The following is a 22,365-nucleotide window of genomic DNA, read 5'->3' on the forward strand; positions in this document are numbered from 1 at the left end:
TCCCCCTGATACCAAGTGACAATTTATCATAGCCAATCCGTCTAACCGGCACATCTTTGGACTGTGGAAGGAAACCGGAACACCCGGAGGAAACCCACACAGACACGGGGGGAATGTAGAAACTCTGCACAGACAGCGACCCGAGGCTGGAATTGAACCCGGGTCCCTGGCGCTGTTAGGCAGCTGCACTAACCACTGTGCCACCGGGCCACATGTCAGTGCCATCGCCCGACTCCAGCCCAGTCTCAGCTCATCTGGAACCCTCATCCATTTCATTGTGATGTCACACACTCACACCCATTCCATTGTGACCTCACACCCTCACCCATTCCATTGTGACGTCACACCCTCACTCATTCCATTGTGACGTCACACTCTCACCCATTCCATTGTGACGTCAGGGCTTCACTCTCAGATCACAATCCCTGCCGGCCTCCCACATGCAGCCTCAATGGCGGCAGTCAGCCCGGGTCTAACACTACAAGCTGCAGCTCCATTTGGTACAAAGTGGGGGACCGGGAAGTTCATTTCCGGGGTTTGGGTTTGAACAACATGTTTACAAAGTCTCTCCACCCACCCGCCACATTTATCATTCCCCGCACGCCGCCCTCTACCTCGCATTGATCTCGCTTCCACATGAAAACCGTCCGTCTGTCCGTCGCCATTACCCGCACTGCGCATGCTTCAGGTCCCGCCCCTCATTCACTCCGATTGGTTGGAGGACCAGCTGCTGCCGCTCAGTCCTCCAGCCCCGCCCCCTCTTCCTATTGGTCCGGAGCTGCCGTCAATCAGTGCCCGGGCATTGTGATGTGGAGCATGCGCAGTGTCATTGCTGTCCTTGGCGCTTGTTTGTCCCGGAGAAGCGGAGTCAGCGTTAGGCGGTGGCTGGGAGGATTTGGAAACACTTTGTGGATCCGCAAACCCTTCAGAATCATTGTCAGCTCCCTGGTTTGCAGCTGCGGGGCTTCTCCCTCCCTCCCTCCCGGGAACAGGCCCAGGTTAACGGCCCCATCCTGGCTCAGCCACTGGAGGATGGTTCACATCAGAGGATGGGGGAGGGGGACAATAAATAAGAGGTTACACTTTGGCCTCAAATCAATGAGGACTCTGATCTCTGGGAAGGAAGGAAACCCTGGGAGGTGGGCGGGGAGGATTCACAAACACCCGCTGGAGGTCCCAACACCCCCAGTAAGACCCATTGGTTTTATTGTCAGTCTGCAGACAGGAGCTGGAGAACTGAACCCAGACAGAGGAGAGGGAGGGAGAAAACTGGGAGTGGAGGGAAGAAATGGTGAGATGGGTTTGGATTTCAGCCCAGGGAGGAGGGAGAGTGTGTGGGACGGGGATTTACTGATTTGGGGGAACAAGAAAGGAAAAAATGTTCCAGAGAAACTAGAATTGTCTGTTCAGAGTTTGTATCGTGTTCTGACAGTGATTACTTTTCTAAACTGTTTTTACAGGATATTGGAAGTGAAAGATTAGCAGACAGAAAACTCAAACCGGACATCACATCTGACAAAGTCATTCAGTTCCTTCGGAGCTGAACATCATTGGTCTTTGAATTTAGAAAGAGAAATATTTGTCTGTTCTGCCTGTGGGCAAAGAAATTAAACATCAGTATGACCGGAAAAGCATCGCGACAAACACACCCGAGTGAGAGTGTTCCAGTGAACTGAATGTGGAAAGAGCTTTAACCAGTTACACAGCCTGAAAAAACATCACAGTTCACAGCAGGGTGAAACTACGTGTATGTTGTGTGTGTGGATGAGGCTTGAACTGATCATCCAACCTGGAGAAACACAAGGGCACCAGCACCATGGAGAAACCGTGGAAATGTGTGGATTGTGGGAAGGGATTCGGTTTCCCATCACAACTGGAAGTTCATCGGCGCAGTCACACTGGGGAGAGACCGTTCACCTGCTCTGTTTGTGGGAAGGGATTCACCCATTCATACAACCTTCTGACTCACCAACGGGTTCACACTGGGGAGAGGCCGTTCACCTGCCCTGTGTGTGGGAAGGGATTCACTCGCTCATCCCACATTGTGACACACCAACTTGTTCACACTGATGAGAGACTGTTTACATGTTCTGACTGTGAGAAGAGTTTTAAATGCAAAAAGGATCTGCTGATGCACCAACGTATTCACACTGGGGAGAGACCGTTCACCTGCTCTGTGTGTGGGAAAGGATTCATTCAGTCATCCCACCTGCAGACACATCAACTTGTTCACTCTGATAGCAAACTTTTTCATTGTTCTAACTGTGAGAAGAGCTTTAAAAACAAAAAGGATCTGCTAACGCACCAATATGCTCACACTGGGGAGAGGCCATTCACCTGCTGTGTGTGTGGGAAGGGATTCAGCCGTCCATCTGCCCTACTGAACCACCAGAGAATTCACACTGGGGAGAGGCCCTTCACCTGCTCCGACTGTGGGAAGGGATTTATTAATTCATCCAACCTTCTGATACACCAGCAACTCCACACAGGGGATCGACCGTTCACCTGCTCTGAATGTGGGAAGGGATTCACCCGTTCATACAACCTTCTGACACACCAGCAGGTTCACAGTGAGGAGAGGCCATTCACTTGCTCCGTGTGTGGGAAGGGATTCACTCGTTCATCCAACCTATTGAATCACCAGCGAGTTCACACTGGGGAGAGGCCGTTCACCTGCTCCATGTGTGGGAAGGGATTCAGTCAGTCATCCAACCTGCTGACACATCAGAGAGTTCACAGTGGGGAGAGGCCATTTACCTGCTCTGTCTGTGGGAAGGGATTTTCTCATTTATCTTATCTTCTGAAACACCAGCGAGTTCACACTGGGGAGAGGCCGTTCACCTGTAATGTCTGTGGAAAGGGATTTGTTCAGTCATCCCACCTGCTAACACACCGGCGAGTTCACAAACGACTGCAAGGTTTGGATTCTACACTTATCGATGCTGTTAATCATATCCAGGTCTGAATCATCTTCACTCTGACTTTTTTCTTCTGTTGAGGTTAGATATTCTGAATAAATGTGAAATAGACATTTGATTGAATCATTGTTGTAGATTTTTGTCTTTTCCATTTGAGTGTTTAACATCACCAGGCTGGAGCTCAGAAAGGGCAATCTGAGGGAGGATACAGTAGGAACAGAACTTCATTCTTGACCCAGTCCTTCAGGGTCACGCTGAGAGGGACAAACAGCACTTTGGTCTTTTTCGTCACTTTTCACTGACAGCAAAGTCCCCGTGTGGGTGAATCCTGAGGTGTGTAAGAAATGTGTCCCAGTCGTTCTTTTCCATGGTTCAGAGCTCCTGGACACGGAAAAGAAGCTCCTTTACAACTGTGTTTAGAGTCAGGAAGAACAACGGTGAATGCTGGAAACGTGCTGACAAAGATTGGTGTAAAACTGGGATCTATTCCTGACTGAGAGTGAAACGGCAGGTTTAGGTTTCCAGACTAAAAATGAAAAAAAGTCTAAAACATTTTAATGTGTGTGTGTCAGTCCTGGTTTATTGACCAGAAACTGGCTTCAAATAAATTGGTGGAAGTCTGCATTAAAGTAGCAGCTGGAGTCGTTCAAAGGAGCCTGTTAACTGCTGGGACAATTAGACAACAATTTGATTCCCAGATAGAGAAGGAGCTGCAGTGTGTGTCCAAAAATTCTCAGTTTTGTTGATGTGTGCTTCCCATACACTATCCTTTTAAATAAACCTCACTCCTATCAGCCTTTAACCATTATAAACAGAACAGAGAGAAGCTGAGCAGCATCAGAGCCCTGACTGACCATTTAAGAATGAGTGATGTGTTCAGCTGAAGTTTCCTGTTGGTAGTTTTCTGGGTGATCTCTTTATTTTGATCATTCTCAGTGACCCCTGGGTGTGAACCTGCTCTCCTCTCTTTCAGACATTCACTCACTCAACATCTCCTCTCTCTCAGAAACTCAATCACTTAACATCTCTCATCTCTCTCACACTCACTGAACGTCGCTCTCTCTCTCCAGGCATTCACTCACACCTTACCTTCCACCTCTCTTACACTCTAACCTCGCTCCTCTCTCACATTCACTTAACCGCTCTCCTCTCAGAAACTGTCTTTGTCACTTAATGTCTCTCTATCGTTCTTTCAAACACTCACTCATTTAACCTTCCTATTTCAGATAATGCTTAAACTTATTCATTGTTTTCTCTCTCTCATTACCTCTCTCTCAAAAAGCACAAACACACTTCATCTCTCTTCGCTGTCTGAGAAAACATCTAATTGATGGAGATTCAATCCTCTCTGTTTCTCTCTCCCACTTCCTCTGACAGGCCCTGACTCACTTTAAATCTCCTCTTTTCTAATAACCCTCTTTGGGAAAACTCATTTGTTCTCTAATTCCTCCTCATTTCTCCCAGTGATGACCCTCAGTCCATCTCCCAATTCAGTGAATGTGTTAAAAGTCCAAATAATCTCCTTTATTGTTTAAAATGGGAATGGAGGTGAACGTAATGCTGAGACCGGCAGCAATCTGTGTGGTTGTTCTTGATGCTGTCAGAGTGAGTTCACCCTCACAGACAGGAAGACTGTTCACGGTGATAACATCAAACTGACACCGGCTGTTTCATTCTCAGGTATCACAACTTCCTGTTTCTCTGCTGCCGGTTCCAAATCTCACATCTCACTTCTGAGCAGAAAATAAATCCAGGAACCACAATCTGGTGAGAACATCTGTCAATGCGGCCTATATCTGTCCACAGAGTCAGGGCAGAGTCACACAGGTCACATTGTGGTGACATTTACAAATGAGCCTGTTATTTCTATTCAGAGTTTCCATTCTCAGATATAACCAGCTGTGTCTGTGGATCAGTTACTGAGTTCCCTCTGCTTCCCATAGCTGGGAACTGATAGCCTGCTCCCTTACATACAGAGCATTCTCTCTGTATTGCTTGTTTCCTCTGATTCTCAGCTTTTATCTTTGACCTTCCTCATCTTTCTGCTTTTTAAATCTTTCTCAATTTTTCTCTGTCTTTCTGTCTCTCCCTTCCTCTGTATCTCTCTCAGGCTTTGTGTGTTCCTATTTAATCGAGCTGTTCAAAATCATGAAGAGTTTCTGATTGATTTTCGAAGGAAAAACAGGGAGAGAAGCAGAAAAACCCGGCAGATCCGGCGGCATCTGTTCAGAGAGAAACAGTTAACATTTTGAGTCCATATAATTCTTCAGGGCAGGAAAAACATGGGTTATCCACCTTAGATCAGGGAATGTAATGGGGAGAGGTGTTTAAAATGACAAATGATTTATGATAGTGTCAATGGAGAGAAATTATCTCCCAGGAGCACAAGGGTTTGTCGATGGAGAGAATCTATTTCCCCGGTGCAGGAGGGTCTGTAAGCAGAGGACACAGAGATTTAACTTAATTGACAACAGAACTGGAGGGGGTGATAAGGAGAATGTTTTACACAATAACTTGATATGATCTGGAATGCACAAACTGACAGGTGCTCGAAGCAGGTTTAGTAGTACCTTTCAAAGGGAATTGGATAAATACTTGCAGAAGGTAAATTGGCAGAGTTATGGTGAATGGGATTAATTGGACAGTTCACTCATCTTTGTGACATTCTGAATGTTTCTCTCCGAAGGTTTTAATATTTGATCTTTTCGGTCATAATGTGTCTCAAACAGAAGATTTAAACATTGGGTTTGATGAGCTGTCAGATCTCTTTCCTGTGTGTCTCTGTAACTTGCGAACTGGAGATAACCATGAGAAGGAACTGATTATTTTCAGTTCCTCTAACAGATTCCCCTCAGATATCAGGAATCCCTGGAGTTCCCCATATCCTCATTATTCTCGCCTCGAGTATAACAGCTCTCAGTCAGGCCGAGTCAGTCACATGTGTCTCTGTCATGATGTTTCCACTTGTATTTTATCACTCACCTCCCAGTGACACTCACCATAACACAGACACCGTAAAATATCATTGTTCCCTTACACTTTGTCCTCCTATTATAATCAAATGTTTGTTGGGCCTCTTGTCTCCCTTAATGTCAGATTACCTGCAGTTAAAATGACCTCAGAGACACTGAAACCGACCTTTCTGATTATTATACCAGACTCCAATCAGCCCCAGGAGCTGCAGTTGTAAAATACAGCAGAATTGGAATAACAGATAGGTTATTGTCTGATACTGACAGTGGCAGAGTAACACACACCGGAATCTAAATACATTATATCAATGGACCATGACTCACTCACACTATCAAATGAAACTTAAACTTTGGTTATGGTGCACGAGATACTGACTGTATTACCATTACATTGGATCTAATGCTGTGTTCACTAACATACTGCAACGTGACTCTTATTATTTGAACAAGCATTGTATTTGTTACACTCAGAGTAAGTCAGTGCTTTGCTGTGTTGTCTCTGTGCTCCATCCCCACTCTGATTGTATTGGAGCCTGTGTGTGTCATTGTTACACTGAGACTCTGTCACTGTGATTATTGGACAAGCAGCAAGTCACCGTCACAATGCCCGGCTGATTGACGGCAGCGTGGACCAATGGGAAGAGGGGGCAGAGCTGGAGGCCCGATCAGGAGCGGTTGGTCCTCCAACCATTAGGAGCAAACGAGGGGCGGGGCCAACTTTGACTCGAGCATGCGCAGTGTGAGTAAAGGCGATGGAAAACGGTTATTTTGGGCTCGGAAATCTGTTCGAGGTGATTGGCGGTACGGAGAGAGCAATGGATCGTCCAGGTGGGTGGAAACGCTGCGTTGTGAGAGTCGCAAAATGCGGAAGAGAGCTTCCCGGACCCAGTTTGCACCGAGCGGGGCTGCAGCTCCTCATGTTCGTTTCGGGTTAACGTTCGCCATCTTTATTGGGGGCAATATGCAGCAGTGCGCACGTGTGGCCGCCATGTTTGTAGAGGGCAATGTTGTCAATCAGTGGGAGGAGCTTGTTCCCCAGTGTTCAGAATGGAGACAACTTGTCCATCAAACTGCATCAACCCTCTGAGTCCCAATGTCTTATTGATGAGGCAGAGCGGTGACAGAGAAGGAAAAAGAAAGGGAAAGTAAAACAGTAAATGCTGGAAAATCTCAGCAGATCTGACAGCATCTGTGGAGAGAGAATAGAACCAACGTTTCGAGACTGGATGACCCATAGTCAGAGCTTGTACACGTGTAAACAGAGCATGTAAACTTTGACACCTCCATGTACCCTTGTACACCTCTATCAATCTACTTTGCTCCAAGGAGAACAAGTTATCCAGCCTAACATTGAGGTGTATAAAATTCTGAGGGGCACAGATAGGGGGGACAGGAAGGAACTTTTCTCTTTAGTAGAGAGGTCAATAACCAGGGGCCTGGATTTAAGTTCAGGGGCAGTAGGTTTATAGGAGATGTGAGGGAAAGCTTTTTCACTCAGACGGTGGTGGGAATCTGGAACTCACTGCCTGAAAGGGTGGCAGAGGTGGGAATCATCATCACATTTAAGAAGAATTTAGATAAGCTCTTGCAATGCCATAGTATGGAAGGTTACACATCAAGTGTGGAAAATGGGATTAGAATAGAACGGTGCTTGATGGCCGGCACAAACACGATGGGCCGAAGGGCCTCTTTCCATGCTGTAAAACTCTATTGATCACCCACGTTGGCAGCAAGTTCAATATCATCATCAGTCACAACCCCCCTGTATCTTCACTAACTGAAACAATCCATTTAAAACATTTTTATCGAGAATGTAGCCATATTTCTTTTGGACTGGCAGCCTGCATGGAGACTTTCAGCTCTCTGTGTCCAGGACAGGAAGCAGTGAGCATGGATCTGTCAATCAGCCTCAATCAGCATCTTCAGGAGAATTGGGAGGGTGAATATTAGATACAGCAGAGTGAGAATGGAGGGAGAGTGTGTGGGATGGAGATTCACAGCTTTTGGGGAATGAGAGAGGAAAGAATGTTCCATGGAAACTAGAATTGTCTGTTCTGAATTTCTATCCTGTACTGACTGTGATGAATTTTGTAAATTGTTTTTACAGGATATTAGAAGAGGAATCACACTGATAAATCTCAACTATCACATCTCGATCTGACAGAGTCACTCGATTCCTTGGATACTAAATATCCTCAGCCTCTGAATGGGAAGGAGAAATGTTTGACCGGTCTGTCCACTGCAAGATTTTAAGCAACAGTGTGACTGGAAAAACACCGGGACACAAACACACACCTGAGTGAGAGTGTTCCAGTGCACTGACAGTGGAAAGAGCTTTAACCAGTTACACAGCCTGAAAATACATTGCAGCATTCACAGCAAGGAGAGACTGTACACGTGTTCTCTGTGTGGACAAGGCTTCAAATGATTGACCTGCAATGATACAAGGAGACCGACAATATGGAAAAACCGTGGAAATGTGAGGACTGTGGGAAGAGATACAAAGCGCCCTCTCTACTGGAAGCTCATCGGCGCAGCCACACTGGGGAGAGGCCGTTCACCTGCTGGGTGTGTGGGAAGGGATTCACTGATTCATCCACTCTGCAGAGACACCAGCAAGTTCACACTGGTGAGAGTGCATTCACCTGCTGTCAGTGTGGGAAGGGATTTACTCAGATATCAAGCCTGCGGACACACCAGCGAGTTCACACTGGGGAGAGGCCATTCACCTGCTCTCAGTGTGGGAAGGGATTCACTGAGTCATCCAACCTACAGAGACACCAGCGTGTTCACACAGGAGAGAGGCCATTCAGCTGCTCTGCATGTGGGAAAAGATTCACTCAGTTATCTCAACTGCGGGCACACCAGCGAGTTCACACTGGGGAGAGACCGTTCACCTGCTCTCAGTGTGGGAAGGGATTCACCCAGTTATCCAACCTGCAGACACACCAGCGAGATCACACTGGGGAGAGGCCATACAGCTGCTTTCAGTGTGGGAAGGGATTCATTCATTTATCAAACCTGCAGACACACCAGCAAGTTCACACCGGGGAGAGGCCATTTACCTGCGCCGTGTGTGGGAAGGGATTCACTCGGTTATCCACCCTGCAGTCACACCAGCGAGTTCACACTGGGGAGAGGCCATTCACCTGCTCTCAGTGTGGAAAGGGATTCACTCAGTTATCTAATCTGCGGAGACACCAGCGAGTTCACTCTCAAGAGAGGTCGTTCACCTGCCCCGTGTGTGGGAAGGGATTCACTCGGTTATCCACCCTGCAATCACACCAGCGAGTTCACACCGAGGAGAGACCATTCACCTGCTCTCAGTGTGGGAAGGAGTTCTGTGATTCATCCACCCTGCTGACACACCAACAAGTTCACAAGTGAATATGGGGATTAGATTCTGCTGTTATTGTTTCTGCTCTCAATTACATCCAGGACTGCATTTTGTTCATTCTTGGCCAATGGGGAGGGTCGGAGGGTTTCTTTCTGCTGGACTGGCCAGTCTCATGACTTTGCCTCCAGTGGGCTGATGCTCTTCGAGTCTTGTTGCGAATCCCTGGTTTCAGATTTCACAAGGATCACAGAGTAAGACGGTGTTAGGAAATTCAGAGATATTTCGTCAGCATTTATTTTTGAAATCCCCCAAATGCCCCATCCAATTTCCTTTGTAATTGTTTATTGTCTCCACTTCCCTCACCCTCGTAGGCAGCGAGTTCCAGGTCATTACCATTCGCTGCATCAAAATATTCTCCCTCACATCTCTCCCTGCATATCTGACCCAAAATCTTCAATCAATGTCCCCCTCGTCCTTGTCCCATCAGCGAATGGGAACAGCTTTTCTTTGTCCACCTTATCTAAACCTGTAAGAATCTTGTCTACCTCTATCAAATCTCCCCTCAACCTCCTTTGCTCCAAGGGGAACAACCCCAGCCTGACATCGACAATAAAGAACAAACTAACAGAATACGTTAATACCTGAAATTAACTGTGGAGGTCGAATTTCTGTTTTAAAAATATTGCAAACATATTGTCCTGGACAATAAAGGAATTTGAATAACTCACCTTGAATGTGGGTGAAATGTGTTATGATCCAGGTCAGAAATCCAAGGTGTTTTAGAAAATCAGCCTCGCCAGAAGATTTGCACTCGAGTGAGTGTAAGGTGTTTCACTCCAGGTACGATTCAAGTGACCCACTAGGAAGCTTTTATCAAACAAAGTTAATTTAAGAACACAGTTAAAATATAATTAGAAAAAATAGCATAACTTTTACCAATTGCAATAAAAAGCAACCATGATCTTGCTTATATCAACCAGTGCAGCTTAGTGTTCCAAATCAAATAATCCCTACAAATATACACCCCATTCTAGGTTTTGCACAGAAAGCAGGTATGCTCACGTGATGCTGGATTTGGCAGCTTTTTAACACCTGCTGTGAATTAGCGCTTAAAATGTTGAATTCAAACTCTGCCTTCCCTGTCCTGGAACTTCCAAAACCGAGAGAGAGAGAGACTGCTTGCTTCTATGTTCCAGCTGGCAACTCTCAGGCAGCGGAATCTTCATTCTAGAGAGAGAGACGACAAACACTGCTTTCAGTTTGCAGTCCAGACAGCTTGTGACAAAATGAAACTAAAACTTTCTCCTGTTAAAAAAAAACTGTCCAAAGACAGCACTGACCTTTCAATCAGGCTCCACCCAACAATTCCAAAAGGATTATAAAACTCCAGGTCACTGTATTAGCCCAGGCTGAAAATCAACAAGATGCCCATTACATTAGCTTCATTATATTCATAGAATAGAATCCCAACAGTACAGAAAGAGGCCATTCAGCCTATCGGGCCTGCACTGACAATAATCCCAGCCTTTCTCCGTAACCCCACCTGTTCACCCTGCTAATCCCCCAGAAACTAGGGTCAATTTAGCACAGCCAATCAACCCAACCCACACATCTTTGGACTGTGGGAGGAAACCGGAGCATCTGGAGAAAACTCACGCAGACACAGGGAGAATGTGCAAACTCCACACAGACAGTGACCCAAGCCAGGAATCAAACCTGGATCCCTGGTGCTGTGAGGCAGCAGTGCTGACCACTGTGCCACCGTACTGCCATGTTGTTCTTTGTATTAGCTGAGTTGTAAATCAGTGAAGGCCAGCATAATATTTGGTCTGTGAAACACTCCGACATCCATGAACTTTGTTTTAAAGAAATCCACATTTGAAAGCCCGGTCACTGCATGAAATATCAGACCATAACAAGGGGAGATAAGAAAGACAGACACTCACTTTGATCCTTTCGTCAGCACATCTGAGAGTTAAGAATGTGTGACATGATTTTGGGATAGCGGAGTGAGTGTGCAGATGTGATTTGTTACATGTGAAAAATAGCAAGCCTAAATTCATGGTGAGATGGAGTGAGGAGCGGGTCCCAAACACACACAGCTACTTGAGACACAGCAGGAGATGAAATGGTTAATGTGGCCAGGGGATTGAGACAACATTGTGACATCATCAAGGCATTGACACACACTCCAGAGAGAAACTGAGTTCAAAACAATCAGGGTCCAATTAAACACACTGCACATGGACACACAGTGAGGAAAGGTAAAATGATAATATTATAGATTAGGACAATTAAGGGCTTGGAAGAAATAATACTGAGTAAGAACTGTCCACAACTCGGATAGGGGTAAAGAGAGAGCTGGAGAATCTTTTACATCCATGCTTGATCTGTTGCTTGAAGCATCTGTCCTTATGTACAAGTAACCTAGAACTCACGGTGCTCCTTCAGAAGAAAAAAGATCGATCAGATGTTACCCCAGGCGGGGCCAGAACAGAACTGGAAAATAATGGAGTGAAATTGAGTGAGTGTCAGCGACATAATTTTCCTCCCCTTCACGGTGTGGACTTTAAGAATCCTGGGAGATCCCCTACTTGGGATTTTCTTGCTAATTAGTGAATCTATGACTGGCTGTGCATTTATATTGAATTTGATTGTTACACTTCTCCTGTTTTTATTCCTGTTGTGATTACGCTCTGGGTAAGGATGGTTGACAGGTGACAGGATGGGAAATTGTGGTTTGGGTCATTGACCAAATGTTTTATTGATCTGAAAGGTGTAAAAGGGGCCAAACTTCAGCAGAAATGTTAGCTGGGCAATGATTGGGTTAAATCAGTCTTCATAGACTTTGTGATGTAAAAAAGTATAAGAAGGGATTCCCCGAGCACAGAGATTTGTCGAGGTTTTACATATTGCATTGACTGGCGCCATGGCATCTGGGGCAGAGCAGGGAGCATTTCCGTGGAGATGCTGCTTCTACCCAGAGTGTAATGGTAATGCTGCTGCACTTTGATACGACTGCTCAGACATTAGCCTGTGTCAGCTCTTATTGATACTGAATAAAATCTAACCACTGTCACCAATAAGGGTTATCACTGGCAATCATTTCAGAGTTTGGGAAAAGGGGAGAAAGGGTTAATTGACTCCCTGAACCCCATTTTCTAACATCGCTGAGTCAAAAATAAAATCTCATCTCCCCCTCTGGCTCCTTTGCCAATTACCTTAGAGGGACTCACTTTCTGTTAAAGAGCCTGCCAACCCCTCTCACCCACTTTCCCTAAAGTGCATCAATCTCATCAGGAAAAGTCCAGAACAATCAAATATTTTTACTGATAAAAGTTTATTGATGAAACAGAACATGGTTAAAACAAACAGAAAATGACTTGAGGATCAAAGACAACCAGAGTAAAGGGATGTTCACAATGTTCTGGACACAACTGGATTCTCTTCAGCTCCTCTGTCCCCTAAGACCATAAGACATAGGAGCGGAAGTAAGGCCATTCGGCCCATCGGGTCCACTCCACCATTCAATCATGGTTGATTTCAACTCCATTTACCCGCTCTCTCCCCATAGCCCTTAATTCCTCGAGAAATCAAGAATTTATCAATTTCTGTCTTGAAGACGCTCAACGTCTCGTCCTCCACAGCCCTCTGTGGCAATGAATTCCACAGACCCACCACTCTCTGGCTGAAGAAATTTCTCCTCATCTCTGTTCTAAAGTGACTCCCTTTTATTCTAAGGCTGTGCCCCCGCGTCCTAGTCTCCCCTTTAATGGAAACAACTTCCCTACGTCCATCCTATCTAAGCCGTTCATTATCTTGTAAGTTTCTATCAGATCTCCCCTCAACCTCCTAAACTCCAATGAATATAATCCCACGATCCTCAGAAGTTCATCGTATGTCAGGCCTACCATTCCTGGGATCATTCGTGTGAATCTCCGCTGGACCCGCTCCAGTGCCAGTATGTCCTTCCTGAGGTGTGGGGCCCAAAATTGCTCACAGTACTCCAAATGGGGCCTAACCAGTGCTTTATAAAGCCTCAGAAGTACATCCCTGCTTTTGTATTCCAAGCCTCTTGAGACAATTGACAATATTACATTTGCTTTCTTAATTACGGACTCAACCTGCAAGTTTACCTTTAGAGAATCCTGGACTAGGACTCCCAAGTCCCTTTGCACTTTAGCATTATGAATTTTGTCACCGTTTAGAAAATAGTCCATGCCTCTATTCTTTTTTCCAAAGTGTACGACCTCGCACTTGCCCACGTTGAATTTCATCAGCCACTTCTTGGACCACTCTCCTAAACTGTCTAAATCTTTCTGCAGCCTCCCCACCTCCTCAATACTACCTGCCCCTCCACCTATCTTTGTATCATCGGCAAACTTGGCCAGAATGCCCCCAGTCCCGTCATCTAGATCGTTAATATATAAAGAGAACAGCTGTGGCCCCAACACTGAACCCTGCGGGACACCACTTGTCACCGGTTGCCATTCTGAGAAAGAACCTTTTATCCCAACTCTCTGCCTTCTGTCTGACAGCCAATCGTCAATCCATGTTAGTACCTTGCCTCGAATACCATGGGCCCTTATTTTACTCAGCAGTCTCCCGTGAGGCACCTTGTCAAAGGCCTTTTGGAAGTCAAGATAGATAACATCCATTGGCTCTCCTTGGTCTAACCTATTTGTTATCTCTTCAAAGAACTCTAACAGGTTTGTCAGGCACGACCTCCCCTTACTAAATCCATGCTGACTTGTCCTAATCCGACCCTGCACTTCCAAGAATTTAGAAATCTCATCCTTAACGATGGATTCTAGAATTTTGCCAACAACTGAGGTTAGGCTAATTGGCCTATAATTTTCCATCTTTTTTCTTGTTCCCTTCTTGAACAGTGGGGTTACAATAGCGATTTTCCAATCCTCTGGGACTTTCCCTGACTCCAGTGACTTTTGAAAGATCATAACTAACGCCTCCACTATTTCTTCAGCTATCTCCTTTCGAACTCTAGGATGTAGCCCATCTGGGCCCGGAGATGTATCAATTTTCAGACCTTTTAGTTTCTCTCGCACTTTCTCCTTTGTGATGGCAACCATATTCAACTCTGCCCCCTGACTTTCCTGAATTGTTGGGATATTACTCATGTCTTCTACTGTGAAGACTGACTGACTCCCCGCTTTGGACACAGGGACACTGAACCCCGGGGGTCACGTCACCATCAGCCCCGGTCACCTCCTCCGGTGCCCTGATTGGTTGGAGGCTCATTTCCCAGTCAGTCCTCCTCCTTGTCTCTCTGTTAGTGCGACGCCCATGGGGGGCAATGCCCAACTGGGGTGCAGGCCCCATTATTCTCAGCTCCATCGCCTGGCTGTCACTGACACGAGCAAGAGAGACAGAAAGGTGCCCCAGGCTCAAATGGGAAGTCAAAACTTGTGTCTCTGAATCAACACTTCAACATTTATCAGCCAAATCCATGTTATTTACACTGGGGGGTTTTTATGATGAGATTAATTGAAATGTTCGGCTGGTCAGCAAGCTCGAGAAGCACTGATTCCAGATTGTTCAATACTTCTGTCTTGAATCGCAAAAGCTTCTCACTTTATCCCCTTCCTGAACTGAATTCCATCATCCTGAGCAGCTGTGGGTGTCACCTCTCTGTGTAAACTCCTGCCCCTTTTTATAAGGCTCTCTCATTCCTTATTGTGGGTCAATTCTTTAATGGTTGAGGATCGCTCTGTGATGCAGTGAGTGTTTATCCGGTCAATCAATGTTTCTGATGTCAGTCGGAACGTCCATCGTTACTTTTCACCTGTTTCTTACTCTGTGTTTTATAAAAATAAAGTTTATAAACTTTTACAGAATGGTCAGCTTTAAGGTTTCTGTAGTTGGTGATGAGGTCATCCAAAGTTCAAACCTTTCTCTTTTCTCCTTCCTGTTTAACTAAGGGTTGTGGAATATTCCATTCAGGGGGAGGTGGTGGGAATGTCTCTGGCCGAGTAATGCAGAGACCCAGCAAAGGATCTGGGGACAGGCAGCTGGTGGGATTTGAATTCAGTGAATCAATCTGGAATTATATAAAGTTAGTCTCAGAAACGGTGACTATGAAACTATCGACTGTTGTAAAAACCCATCCAGTTCACCCTATTAACACCCCCTATCAGGGAAGGAAATCTGCCATCCTCACCCGGTCTGGCCTACAAGTGAATCCAGACCCACACAGCGATGTGGGTGACTCTTAACTGCCCCTCTGAAATGGCCGAGCAAGTCACTCCATTCAGGGGCAATTAGGAGATGAGCAACGTGTGCTGGGGCTTTGCCAGCAGTGTCCACATCCCAGGAAAGAATAAAGAATATTCCAGGGAAAGTGATGGGTGATTTGAAATGGATTGAAAGTAGGTCAGGAGGTGCTCGTATCGTCCAGAGCTGCTTTTCAGTGGATCCTCCTGTTCAAAATAAAAACACATCAGTGTGTCCCTTTCCCAGACACACTGACCTTGGAATATCACAATGCTGTTTTTAAACATTCCTATGTTAAAGAATCAGTCATTTAGAATTGTGAAACACAGAAATTAAATGTTCCGTTTTTCCTGGGATCCTCCTGTGCCTGGCACCGGTGTCCTGAACAAGGTTATTAACATTCTCTGTGTTAAAGGTTCCTCCTGGTTCTTGCTGTCTGTTGTGTCCTTTGTCACAGTCGGTACCAGGACATTTCTATTGAAAGGTTGTTAAGAAATTCCAGTGAATTCCAGCCCCTTGTGTAACGTTCCATTTGGTGTGCGTCAGATTCAGAGACGTCCACGTGTGTGTGAAAAGGGTTCTGGGTAAGGGGTTTAACCCTTCTTTCCCCGTTAGTAACAATGAGCCCTTTATTCATTTCTAAAGTATAAAGTCCTCATTAGATATCAATTCTACCTGTTATCTACATTTCACCAACCAGTCTATATTTTCATCACAGGACTGCAGTGGGAGCACCGTCAACATCTTACTGACTGGATCGATTTTATCGAGGAGATGACGAAGGTGATCGATGAGGGTAGAGCAGTGGATGTTGTGAACATGGATTTTAGTGAGGCTTTCGACAAGGTCCCTCATGGTCGGCTCATCCAGAAGATTAAGATGCATGGGATTCACGGTGACTTGGCCACTTGGATTCAGAATTGACTTGCCCATAGAAGTCAGAGAGTAGAGGTGGAGGGTGTTTTTCTGACTGGAGGTCCATGACTAGTGGTGTTCTGCAGGGATCCGTACTGGGACCTGCGCTATTTGTGATATATATAAATGACTTGGGTGAAAACGTGGATGGGTGGGTTAGTAAGCTTGCAGACGACACAAAGCTAGATGGAGTTGTAGATAGTGTCGAAGGTTGTCAAAGGATACAGTGGGATGTAGATCAGTTGCAGATATGAGCAGAGAAATGACAGATGGATTTTAATCCGGGCAAGTGTGAGGTGCTGCACTTTGGGAGATCAAATATTAAGGATAAGTATACAGTTAATGTACAGAGGGATCTTGGGGTTCAAGTCCAGAGCTCCCTGAAATTAGCCACACAAATATTTAGTCGGTAAAGAAGGCATATGGCATGCTTGCCTTTATTGAGTACAAGAGTCAGCATGCCATGTTGCAGCTTTATAAAACTTTGTTTGGGCCGCACTTAGAATATTGTGTTCAATTCTGGTCGCCACATTACAGAAAGGATGCAGAGGTTTTGATGAGGGTGCGGAAGAGGTTTCCCAGGATGCTGCCTGGATTGGAGGGTGTGAGCGACTGACAAACGAGGGTTGTTTTCTCGATAGCGGTGGAGGGTGAGGGGAGACCTGATAGCAGTCTATAAAATGAGAGACATAGAATCTTTTCCCCTAGAATTGATATGTCTAACACGAGGGAGCATGCACTTAAGGTGAGACGGGGAAAGTTCAAAGGAGATGTGAGAGGTAAGTGTTTTTACACAGAGAGTGGTAGGTGTCTGGAATGCGCTGCTCGGAGTGGGGGTGGAGGCAGATACGATAGGGGTGTTTAAGGGGGTTTTAAATAAGCTCATGAATATGCAAGGAATAGAGGAATATGGACCAAGGGCAGGCAGAAAGGAATAGTTTAATTTGGCATCATGTTCGACACAACATGGTGGGCTGAAGGGTCTGTTCCTGTGCTGTGCTGTTCTACGGTCTATTTGTGATCTCCATTTAGAAAAAGGAAATAGAGGCACTGGAGAAGGGGCAAGAAAGATTCACAAGAATAATCCCAGAACTGTCATCACTTGTGAACTCACTGGTGTTTCACCAAGTTTGCTGACTGAGTGAATCCCTTCCCAGTCAGAGCAGGTGACCAGCCTCTGCCTGGTGTGAACTCACTGGTGGGACACGAGTCCCCGAGAGCTTTTGAAGCCACGCCCACATTTAAAGGGTCTCTCCTGGGTGTGATGATGTTGTGTCTGGGCAGGCTGGATAACCGAGTAAATCCTTTCGCACACACCGAGCAGGTGAATGGTTTCTCCCCGGTGTGAACTCACTGGTGTTTCAGCAGTGTTGGTGATATTCTAAACCTCCCTGAACAGTGAGAGCAGCTGAACGGCCTCTCCCCGGTGTGAATGTGCTCGGGGATCATCAGTTCCTGAGAGCTTCTGAAGCCGGCCTCTCAGGCAGAGCATTTAAAGGGGCTCTCCTTGGAGTGAGTGGCTTTGTGTTTCTGCAGGCGGGATGAAGTAGTGAATCCCTTCTCACACACAGAGCAGGTGAACGGCCTCTCCCCAGTGTGAACTCGCTGGTGTTCCCGCAGGCTGGATGACGTTTTAAATCTCTTTGAGCAGTGAGAGCAGCTGAACGGTCTGTCCTCACTGTGAATGCGCTGGTGGGACACCAGGTCCTGAGAGCTTTTGAATCCGCTCCCACAGTCAGAGCATTTAAACGGTCTCACATTAGTGTGAGTGACTTTGTGTCTGCGTAGGTGGGATGAAGTAGTGAATCCCTTCCCACACACCGAGCAGGTGAACGGTCTCTCCCCAGTGTGAACTCCCTGGTGTTGCCGCAGGTTGGATGATGTTCTAAATCTCTTTGAGCAGTGAGAGCAGCTGAACGGTCTCTCCCCGGTGTGAATGCGCTGGTGGGACACCAGTTCACCAGAGCTTTTGAAGCCATTCCCACAGTCAGAGCATTTAAATGGTCTCTCATTGGTGTGAGTGGCTTTGTGTTTCTGCAGGCTGGATGACCGAGTGAATCCCTTCCCACACACAGAGCAGGTGAATGGTCTCTCCCCAGTGTGAACTCGCTGGTGAATCTGCAGGTTGGATGAAGTTCTAAATCTCTTTGTGCAGTGAGAGCAGCTGAACGGTCTCTCCCCAGTGTGAATGCGCTGGTGGGACACCAGATCCTGAGAACTTCTGAATCCGCTCCCACAGTCAGAGCATTTAAACGGTCTCTCATTGGTGTGAGTGAGATTGTGTGCGCGCAGGTTCGATGAATGAGTGAATCCCTTCCCACACACAGAGCAGGTGAACGGCCTTTTCCCGGTGTGAACTCGCTGGTGTATCCGCAGGTCGGATGAAGTTCTAAATTTCTTTGTGCAGTGAGAGCAGCTGAACGGTCTGTCCTCAGTGTGAATGCGCTGGTGGGACACCAGTTCACCAGAGCTTTTGAAACCACTCCCACAGTCAGAGCATTTAAAGGGTCTCTCATTGGTGTGAGTGAGATTGTGTGTCTGCAGGCTGGATAACTGACTGAGTCCCTTCCCACACACACAGCAGGTGAATGGCCTCTCCCCAGTGTGAAGTCGTTGGTGTCTCTGCAGATTAGGTAAGTCAGTGAATCCCTTCCCACACACAGAGCAGCTGAACGGCCTCTCCCCAGTGTGACTGCGTCGATGAATTTCCAGCAGAGATGGGAACCTGAATCCCTTCCCACAGTTCCCACATTTCCATGGTTTCTCCATGGTGTGGGTGTCCTTGTGACTCTCCAGGTTAAACAATCAGTTAAATCTCACACAGAACACGGGTACAGTCTCTCCGCGCTGTGAATGCTGCGATGTATTTTCAGGCTGTGTAACTGGTTAAAGCTCTTTCATCACTCAGTGCACTGGAACACTCTCACTCGGGTGTGTGTATCTCAGTGCATTTCTAGTAACAGTGATGTTTACAATCTTTTGAAGCCAAGAGGCCAAACAGGCATTTCTCCTGTTAGATTCAAAGGCCGATGATATTCAGGTCCCAAGAAGTCGAGTCACTCTGTCAGATCGAGATGTGATGTTGGAGATTTCTGTCTGATTTCTCCTTGTCTAATATCCTGTAAGTCAATTTAGAAAAAAACATCGCAATTCAGAATATGATCGAAATTCAAATCTACATTTCTAGTTTCTATGGAGCATTCATTAAAGACACAGTCATGGAGCATTAAACTTGCCGAGCAGGGCCTCCCGTATCAGCACACAGGCAGCTGCTTTGTGAGACTGCCAGCAGTACAGACAAGTCAGAGATAAGGGTGTCCTCAGAAGTGGGATTCATTGTGAAAGCTCAGGGACGGTTGATAAGATGCAGCAATTCTATGATTCTAATGAATGTTCTTTCCTCTCTCATTCCCCAGAAGCTGTGAATCTCCATCCCACACACTCTCCCTCCATTCTCACTCTGCTGTATCTAATATTCACCCTCCCAATTCTCCTGAAGGTGCTGATTGAGGCTGATTGACAGATCCATGCTCACTGCTTCCACTCCAGCACAGAAATCAGAACAAATAGGAGCTGCAGTCAGCATTCGGCCCATCGAGTCTGCTCAACCATTCATTCAGATTATTGGTTGATCTACCTCTGCATTATTTTCCCCACACTGCCCCCATATCCATCGATATCTTCAATATCTAGAAACCTATCAATCCCTCTCCTGAAAATTCTTGATGATTGAGGCTCTATAGTCCTCTGGGGTAGAGAATCCAAAACATCACCACATCCTTCAGTGAAGAAATCCTTCCTCATCTGAGCTTTCTCTCCATTTTCCAGCCTGTTCCCAATAATTATTGACTCCCTTGTCATTCAAAAACTGTCTAACTCATCCTTGAATATATTCAATCCCTCCACTGGTCCCTATGGAAGAGAAATCTAGACACTAACAATTCTCTGAGGGAAGAGATTGTTGGAAATATATAATATAGCTGCAGTCCAAAATTACACAGCCAGATATAATAAGTGTATTTTATTACAGAGTTATAAATAATATATCGAATCTGTACCATCTAACAACAGGAGAGCGGATAGCCTCGTCGTATTATCACTAGGCTATTAATCCAGAAATTTAGCTGATGTTCTGGGGACCCAGGTTCGAATCCTGCCACGGCAGATGGTGGAATTTGAATTTAAAAACAAAATCTAGAATGAAGAATCTACTGATGACCATGAAATCATTGTTGATTGACCAGAAAAACCCATTTGGTTCATTAATGTCCTTTTGGGAAGGAAATCTGCCATCCTTACCCAGTCTGGCCTACATGTGACTCCAGAGCCACAGCAATGTGGTTGACTCTCAACCATCCTCCAAAATGGCCCAGCGAGCCACTCAGTTCAAGGGCAATTAGGGATGGGCAATAAATGCTGGCCCAGTCTGCAATGCCCGTGTCCCAAGGATGAATTTTTAAAAAAACAACATCAGACATGTCTCTGTCCTATATTAGATTACTGTCCCCTTTAATATATTTCAGAAATTAGATGGGCACATGAAGGAAATAAAGTTGCAGGGGAACGGGAATATAGAAAGGGAATGGAACTGACTGGATTGTTCTACAGAGAGTCGGCACGGATTCGAGTTACTGAATGGACTCCTTCTGCGCTGTAATGACTCGATGAGTGGAAATATATCACATAGCATCAGTGTTACATTACAAAACGAGAAATAATTATAAATGTACTTTGTTACAGAACCATAAATAATATCTCAAATCGACAATGTAACAACACTAGGCATATCTCTGTCCTATATTAATTTATTGTTCTATTAAATGTCAGCCATCTCCTGGGGAAACCAGCCCTTGAATTGTGAACATTCGGAAAGGGACCATCCTTTTAGCCAGACAAATCAATGTGTCAAGCTGAGGGAGCAAAGGATGTCAATGTCTTTAAGTCAGAAAGAGAGAGACCTGGGCCAATCTTTCCAGAGTCTGCAGCCTCCCTGGATTCACTTCCTTTCCCTTCAGTTGCTGCAAGTCCCCAATTTCCCCCAGAATGAGAAAATAAATGGAAAGGGGGATAAAAGAAAGTGTTTTACTCACAGATGTGGGAGACAGAAGGAAGTTTGAGTCTGTCTGTACTCAATATTCATTCAGAGAGAGAACAGCAGCAGCTTCGCGGGTGAACAAGCTCACTGTCCAGTTTCCGCATTCAGACAATGGGGGGGGGCTCTGGTTGGCTGCAGGAGAAAGGTACTTCCGGTCTTCCAACTCTTCCCATTGGTCAATACCTCAGCGTGCTGGTGGGAAGGGGCGGGCAGCCCTCCGCACATGCGCAGCTTACCCTCTCCCTTGGACACGCGCAGTCCTTGGCCGGGGGGAGGGGGAGATCACGGAGCGGCTTGGCTCGAGGATGTGCAAGGGGAGGGGAACAGTGGGTGGGAGCCCCTCCAGCGTCCGCTCGCCGAGCCTGCGCACTGGAACCCCAGGACGTCATCAAAGAGCAGGCTGATGTCTATTGGCTGATTCAGGCAGGGCTCCGTTGTGAAGTTGTCCAATGAGCTTCAGAGTGAAACTTCCTCCTCTGGGCCACATCTGAGCGGCTGCTCAGGAATCCGCTCCTCCAGCCGTATGACTTCAGGTGGCTGGCGGAGAGGAGGGCTGTGGACGCCGGGGTGACCAGAATCGGGGATGCGCTCGATGGCGGAGGGGCTGGCTGAGCGCGCGGGGACGACCGTCCGGCACGCGGCCAAAGTCTTCCTAGACCTTAGGACGGTCGTGCTCGGCCCCGAAACTGCACGCAAACTCGAGACGGCGCAGGCGTGCGGTGGGATCCTGCCCGAGCGTTCCCCTGTTCGGACGGAATTCCACATTGGCCCAAAACCTCAATCCCCCTCCTCAACCCCCACAGCCTGAGCCGCCTCGCGGAAATGTCCTCCGTGCCTTTTTCTACCGCGCGGAGGCGTTTCCTGTGCGGGCTGCTGCTGCACACCTTCCACTACCGC

The 22,365-nt window shown here is 46.5% G+C and overlaps 2 protein-coding genes across 2 annotated transcripts in view; one reads left to right on the forward strand and one right to left on the reverse strand.

Annotated features, from left to right (window-relative positions):
• Positions 1-21,693, reverse strand: part of LOC144483335 (uncharacterized) — a 37,680-nt gene extending 15,987 nt beyond the window's left edge. Inside the window, exons 1-3 of the mRNA XM_078202051.1 lie at positions 21,557-21,693; positions 18,147-18,843; positions 10,663-10,667 (exon numbers count right to left, since the gene is read on the reverse strand). Coding sequence (XP_078058177.1) covers positions 10,663-10,667; positions 18,147-18,843; positions 21,557-21,693 — 839 coding nt within the window. The remainder of the gene's footprint in view (positions 1-10,662; positions 10,668-18,146; positions 18,844-21,556) is intronic.
• Positions 1,558-9,880, forward strand: LOC144483393 (uncharacterized). The gene is made up of 2 exons (XM_078202117.1): positions 1,558-2,848; positions 8,375-9,880. The coding sequence occupies exons 1-2, from the start codon at positions 1,817-1,819 to the stop codon at positions 9,275-9,277; spliced, it is 1,935 nt and encodes a 644-aa protein (XP_078058243.1). The 5' UTR covers positions 1,558-1,816; the 3' UTR covers positions 9,278-9,880.
• Positions 21,694-22,365: the final 672 nt, after the last annotated feature.

This window comes from Mustelus asterias, unplaced genomic scaffold (assembly GCF_964213995.1).
Source record: "Mustelus asterias unplaced genomic scaffold, sMusAst1.hap1.1 HAP1_SCAFFOLD_63, whole genome shotgun sequence".
NCBI lineage: Eukaryota > Metazoa > Chordata > Chondrichthyes > Carcharhiniformes > Triakidae > Mustelus > Mustelus asterias.

What these genes read in the sequence shown, in the direction of transcription:
- LOC144483393 (XM_078202117.1), top strand. Translation starts at nt 1,817, where the DNA reads ATGGAGAAACCGTGGAAATGTGTGGATTGTGGGAAGGGATTCGGTTTC. An exon ending in AGAGGCCGTTCACCTGTAAT is followed by an intron (nt 2,849 to 8,374) that starts GTCTGTGGAAAG and finishes TGGAAATGTGAG; the next exon opens with GACTGTGGGAAGAGATACAA.